The 6854-nt window shown below is 42.2% G+C and overlaps 1 protein-coding gene across 1 annotated transcript; it reads left to right on the top strand.

Annotated features, from left to right (window-relative positions):
- The first annotated feature begins 674 nt into the window (after positions 1–674).
- LOC126559005 (stromal cell-derived factor 2) lies at positions 675–1879 on the top strand. Its single transcript, XM_050215099.1, has 4 exons — positions 675–848; positions 1095–1293; positions 1365–1492; positions 1558–1879. Exons 1-4 carry the CDS (start codon positions 770–772, stop codon positions 1818–1820), a joined length of 669 nt encoding a protein of 222 aa, XP_050071056.1. The 5' UTR covers positions 675–769; the 3' UTR covers positions 1821–1879.
- The last annotated feature ends 4975 nt before the right edge of the window (positions 1880–6854 follow it).

The following is a 6854-nucleotide window of genomic DNA, read 5'->3' as shown; positions in this document are numbered from 1 at the left end:
TTGGCTTAACGTTTTCACTACGAGCGAACGGTCCGGATGGTATTTGAACCACGGTCTTGCCGTGTGAAAATCGACGCTGTTATCATATATACCCAGCCACCATCTAAATGAACTTCAAACTATTGAATAAAAAGACAAATGAAGCACAAATTGATCTATATACTTTCAAAATTCTCAATTTTAAATATGTTATTTCCATAGAATGTTAGCCTGGCAGTAATGCTAATTGAATTCTATTGTAAATCAAATGGAAATTATACAAATATCAATGAGCATCAGCAGTTTACAAGCAGCACCGATGCCCCATACGAGATTCTCTCTAGGCGGCAATCTTTAACAATCAATTCAGCTGGGGAACCCTTTCGAGCCCCACGTGGCCGCTCAGTCGACTTATTGGAAAAATTGTGTATCTACGACCTAGTGGCTAGTGCACGAAGAAATTCGTAAAATTAATAGTAACAAAAACAGTCCATCATGTGTTATAAAATGTGTACGCGCTTGTAAAAACACATTTTTCCATTTGAATAATTTTTAACAGAATTTAAACATTTTTGAACAAATAACGTCAGTTGATTTTATACCAGCTCGACCAGTACGAAGATTGCCGAAGTATTTTGACGTTTCACGAGCTGTCAAACAACGTTGACAGCATGCACAAATGCAAAAGTAGGCAGCGCAAGCGAATCGTACGCACTCGACGGAAGGTCAGATTCAGCTCGTGCGCTGAAGATAGTTGCAATAATCGGTTTTAGTAAAATAGTTTCTAAAGATGTACGTCATACCCATTAGCACAACATCGCTTCTAGTCCTTATCATCAGCACAATTTGTACGCTCAATTTCATAGAAGGTAAGTTGTTCTTTCGTTAGTCCGACGAAGGTTTGTTTTGCTGTCGAATGTGTTGGGAGGCGTTGATTGGCCGTAGCGTGTCACTGTGTGCGTTATGCTCGTACATATGTGATAGCCAAATGTATATCGCTTGCCGGTGCCAACAATGCTGTATTTGAGAAGAACCACGTCAGTGAAAACAAAACAAGATTCGTAGGTCCATGTTCTATAGGTTCTGAGTCTGTCTATCTGTCTCGGATTTTCTAGCTGCCCGGAACAACAGGCATGTGACGTGCGGATCCGTACTGAAGCTGCTCAATACCGATTACAAAGTGCGATTACATTCGCACGATGTAAAGTACGGAACGGGGTCGGGTCAGCAGTCAGTGACGGCCACCGAGCTGCAGGAGGACGTAAACAGCCACTGGGCAGTGAGGGCTGCTACCGGAAAGCACTGCGAACGAGGGTATGTATAGGCGGATCGGAAGTTTCGCGAGCAATTTATCGAACTTCTAACGTTTGTTTCTTCCATTGTAGGGAGCCCGTAAAATGCGGTGACACAATTCGTCTGCATCATCTTGCTACGAACAAAAACCTACATTCGCATCACTTCCAGAGTCCGCTGTCCGGTAATCAGGAAATCTCAGCCTATGGCGATGAACAGGGTAAATGAAAATTGGATTGGATCTTTCGACCAACATCCCAGCTATAACAATACGTTTTGTTTTAGGTGAAGGTGATACCGGAGACCACTGGTTGTTGATCTGTTCCGGAGACAGCTGGGTACGATCAAATGCGGTTCGGTTTCAACACATCGACACGGACATGTATCTTGGTGTGTCGGGACGCACCTTTGGACGGCCTATAAATGGACAGATGGAAGTGATCGGTCTACCCAACCCATACTCCGGCACTGAATGGATCGCCGCCGAGGGTTTGTTTATTCATCCGACGGAAAAGGATAGCGGTTCACGTGTTCACACCGAGCTTTAAGCCACCCAGAACAAAAGTGCATATTGCATGACTATTATTTATTGTGGACTCTGCCTGGCCCCCAATGCAGAAATGAGGATTCGTTTCTGTTTTACTGTGTGGATTTGTGGCACGCGACAAGATTTACTGTACGGCTGATCGGTGATGTAGTTGCATTACGATGTACTCTGCGCTAAAATATAACATCGTGATACGAAACATCGTTTTGTTTGCTATTTCATTCTAATCTTCGGTATGATGATAAGAGCAGCGAATAATGTTTGTAACAAACGAAGAAGTTATATGTTTTTAGATGACATTTTTTAGGTTTTCATCGAAAAATTAACGTAGAAGTTGATTTTGAAGCAATTACGTTGCTCAAGACCGGAAAACTTGAACATCGACAGAAGATTTTCTCGATTGTTTTTTTTTTCTCTTATCACTGAAAGCTTCCGTTTGTTTTGACAGCTCTCTTGCTCGCTTTTGCCCTCTCCGATCGACGACTCTCTCGATTAACCTTTATGTCAAACAAATACACATATTCCAGAATTTCATCAGTATTTTAGGCTAACTTAATATTTTTTTTCCTTTTTTATTATGAAATTTAAATGTGTGTTTTCAAGTTAAAATATTTTTCATTCAAATTTGTGAGTATAAAACTACTATTTTTCTTTAATTTTTAATACATTTGCACACAGCAAGGTTAACCGAGCTTCCCTCTCTCACGTATGCATGCGTACTGTTTGAAAGCTTTCACTTCATCTTGTTCGAAGCATCGGTCGGTGGACGAAAGCTATCGAACTCCCAATTGCATTTGAGACGTGAGACGATTCGCATGTGGTGCGTTCATTCCCGTAATGCCCGTGCAGATTGGCAGAGTGAGAGAAAACCAGTGAGCGAGAGAGAAATATACTAAACAACGGAAGGAAAAAACTGTTTAGCAAATGCGGTTCGCATTCTAAATCCCAGCAACCTATCGACTGGAACCGTTCTATCTTGTGTGCACCATCGAAGAGCACCCACCATTCCCCATTCCTGAAGACACGATTCCCGGTAAGAATCCTCTAGTGACGTGTGTGGGATGATACCAGCGAACCCTTTATCAGTGTCAAGAGTTCCGTGTTGTTGGTCGATTATCCTTGGGTTGGCCTAGCGGTGGAAATTGTATCTTACAAATTCTGTCCCAAAAGGCCACCCAGCACACTCTATTGGCTTCGTAGCTCTCCGATTGTTGTCATCGCCGTGTGCATCGGATTCGCTAGGGAAAGGTGTGTCCGTTGTTGGTGTGTGCGCTCGCTAGTGTGACGGTTCAGTGTGTGCGAGAGCCATTTCTCCGCGTGCGTGCGAACTTGTGTGTGTGTGTGAGAGAGAGAGCAGGAGAGCAAGAAGATATATCGATTTTTCCCAATCCCGTTTGTGGTGTGTGCCTCCGGAACGCGATGTTATGAAGAAAGATGTAGAAGGAATCTATCCGTTATGATAGTTACATTCAGCCACTAAGCTCGTGTGTTACCATATTGTGTTTCTTGATCGATTCACTGCCACAACAAGAAGTGATTTGTGCCACGCAAAAGTGTTTAGAAACGCTTTCCGAAACATCAATATAAGCAAAATTGCTCGCCAACCGGTTCCAACACTCGCCAAGCACAGTTTTGCAGAAGTTTTTCCGTATTATCTGTCAAAAAGAAATACACTCCGTAGATGGTTTGTCTTAACAACAATCCAAGTAGCATTGGGCCAAATGTGCTGCGTTGTCATTTATTTCGCTAGTCTTCACATACCTTTTGGCTTAAATTTGGCGTTAGATTTCTGCTGATACAACTGTGGGCCAGCGCGTTTGTGTTTCCGTTGCTTTTTTGTATTTTCTGTTCTTCGGTAACGAGACCTTTTTCCAACACTTGCCGCGTGCAACAACAACAAACATATTCGCAGCAGCTGTGTGCGTGTGCTACGCGTGTGCCAATACAAGAGCAGTGATGGAATTTTGAAGTGCGAAAGTAAAAATATAGTGAAAAAGGCGTTTATCCTTCCACCGTGCTCCGTGTGTGTGTGTGTGTTGTGTAATTTTGAAAAGTTTCCCTTTTCCAGCCCAGGAAGGAAGTGTGTTGTAAGCTTTGGAAAAGCCTCTCCTCCTAATAGAAAAAAATGTAAGTTCAAATTTTTGTGGTTTTCGTGTCTTGTTTTGTTTAGAAATATGTCTTGCATTAAACTCACTCACTTTACCATTGTTATGTTTTGCAACTTGCAAAGCGGATTGGGATTGTGCCGAGTGTTTTATTAATTAGTAATTTGATTTGGGTAGTTGGTTCCATCTTTGCAGTATGCACGGTAATGTTACTTGCGTTGTGTACTGTGTAATGTGCTGTGTGGCGAAAGCATCCACGCACCGACGTCGTTATTATGTACAGCATGCATAAAGAAGGAGAAACATCCGGGAAGAGCGGCACAATAGCTGTAAAGTGACACTTGACAAGAGAGGCAGCGGGAGAGAAAGAAAGAGAGAGAGCATTAGTAGTATGCATGCAAAAGTATCAAACCGAGAAGAAGACATGCGATCGGTATACCCGATAGTGTGAGAAGGAATAGTAAAACGCACCTTCTCTCTCAAAAGAGTTAAATCCCACTCGCTCTCTTTCTTGCTATTTCTTCACCGCCTGCAGACAGAAGTTGGATAAAAACATGTTCTATTTACCACCGGAACACGTCACGACTTCCCTAAGCTAATCGTCTTAGGTCAGCACGCATACCGATGCATTTCCTGTTGGAATGTGACTAAAATAGTTGCTCACTCTGTTCAATTACCGAATTCTTTCTCTCTTGCATCTCACTTTCTCACCGTTTGCTCACCGTTCATGTTTTGCATACATGTACAAGGCCACGGTAAAAGAGCTTTTACCGAAAGCTTCATCGGTCTACAGCTGGTTCTATTGTTTACACAATTTTAATGTTATCACTTGAATGATGAGGTTCTGGTAATGGGAATGTAGCAGAGATTATCTTTTTGTTTGTATGTTATTAATCCTACACAGTACACAGTTTATTGAGGATCGTTTTTTACATATGTAAAATAGATATTTTATTAGTGTTTGCTTGTTCTTGCCCTAGATGATAAATTTCCCGTTTGCCGTAACGTTGCCAAATATGAATGCTGTTGTGTGTTTAACAAAACTATTAGCACGTCTCATTCCGTTTTAGCAATCGTTAACTGGCAGACGAGAGAAAACTAATTAATATCCTAATTAAAATCCTTTTGCCATATTGTTTCGCTCTGAGCTAAAAATATTGCATTTAGCATTGTTTCTAAAACAAGCCGATGAATTTCACGCGCATGTTGCAGGTTCGCTAATTACTGGCGCAATTGTTTATCAGCTTGGGTTATTGGTTTTAGTTTTGGCGAATATCTTAATTTCGGACAAAAAAAAAAAACTGTTGTTCGAATACAAATGTAAAACACATCTTTATATTCAGTTTAAATGGAGATTATTAACTTATTATTATATGATTTCTATTCCGTGGCATTTTGTCTTCTTGGCTTGACGATCTGCTTGGTCACGCCGGCCCTCTTCTTATGGCTTACTCGACTTGCTGATACCACGTAGCTGGATAGACTCTTCTCACTACGAGGAAAAGCTCCAGATAGGACTTGAACCTCGGTCCTACCGAAGAACAGCGCCGCTGTAGCCTTGCCGTGTGGTGTCGCTCAGCAACCAGTTGCTAATATAGTTAATAAAACAGTAAAATTTAACAAAAAAGGGTTCCTTATCCCATCGAAAAAATTGAATACTTATCGACAAATCTTTCAGAAAGCATTTGAAACCAGTCCCATACGCGAACATGCTTTCTCAATACGTAGTTTACTGCTCCTCCTTTGGGAATGTTGACAGCTGACGGCGAAGGCAAACGCTTACCTCATTTTGAATCTCTAGTCTACACGGTTATATTATCCTAGCTATGCTTGAAGCCTTGGGGACGTGTGACACTAGGGGTGGATATCACTCACACATACTCCCGAGCTTCATAGGGGTGAGATGGTCGCAAGGCACTAACTATCAAGTCCTGGTATTGCACTGTATTTGTGAAATCATCGCATGCCTTCAGAGAGAGCATGTTCTCTCCTATGTTGTAGCATGTTTTCATCTTCAGTGCACTTTTTTTTATTTTGGTTATCCTACCTCTGATGTGTCCTATCTCTGGAAGGAAATGTCCAACTGGTTGGTTGCTTCGCCACTTATTCTCGCTCTCTGCGTTTCTGAACCGTTCTCTCGTAATCGAACAAATTCCAAGGACACCGATAAGGACTTACGCACGGTGCCATCGATCGAACAAATGTCCTCGTAAAGCAGAGTTAGAATTAAGTTACTATTATTAATGAGTGATGTGAGTCCTATCTTGGGCGTCGTTTCTTTGTGCCTAGTGTACATTCCCTAACGCCTTCCATGAGCTGAGCTGAGCTCTGTTCTTATCCATAAGTTGTAGGAATTCGGCATGAATATTTGTTTTCCTCTTTCTTTCTTTCTCTCTCTCCTTCTCTCTCTCTCTCTCTCTCTCTCTCTCTCTCTCTCTATCTCTTCAACCTCAGTTTGTAATGTGCTCTGGTGAGCGACAGCTAGTGTTAAGCTTATCTATTACGAAACAGATGCGAACGCAATCGGTGTAGAGTAAACTAACCGATCGCATAACAAAACAAAATATAAGTTCAAGCATAAACAACATCGGGCACACACACACACACACACACATTGGTGCGTTTACCTGGGAAGTGCGATGCGTATCCTTCTGCTTATTCGTCCTTGCTTCGCATGATGTTACCTATACAGCCAACAGTGTATATTTGTGTGTGTAACGGTGCGCTTCCGTTTTGATTACAGCCTGAACGCGTTCGACGCGTTTGACATGTATTGTAGCCTTTTTTACCCATGTCGGACTCGACCATCCCGGAAGGGATACGTTCGATTCGCTCTTGGTTACTTTGCTCTTGATTCCACAGGCCACAACGCTTGCCGTGTTGCGCTGGATTACGTAACCGCTCGATGGCTCGAGGGTAACGTGAAGAGT

Source organism: Anopheles maculipalpis, chromosome 2RL, assembly GCF_943734695.1.
Source record: "Anopheles maculipalpis chromosome 2RL, idAnoMacuDA_375_x, whole genome shotgun sequence".
Taxonomy (NCBI): Eukaryota; Metazoa; Arthropoda; class Insecta; order Diptera; family Culicidae; genus Anopheles; species Anopheles maculipalpis.
Note: the sequence above shows the minus strand (reverse complement) of the source record. Positions and strands in the feature narration are given on the sequence as shown.

Coding starts and splice junctions, on each gene's coding strand:
- LOC126559005 (XM_050215099.1), top strand. CDS start 770: ATGTACGTCATACCCATTAGCACAACATCGCTTCTAGTCCTTATCATC. Junction 849..1,094: donor TACGCTCAATTTCATAGAAG/GTAAGTTGTTCT, acceptor CGGATTTTCTAG/CTGCCCGGAACAACAGGCAT. Junction 1,493..1,557: donor AGCCTATGGCGATGAACAGG/GTAAATGAAAAT, acceptor GTTTTGTTTTAG/GTGAAGGTGATACCGGAGAC.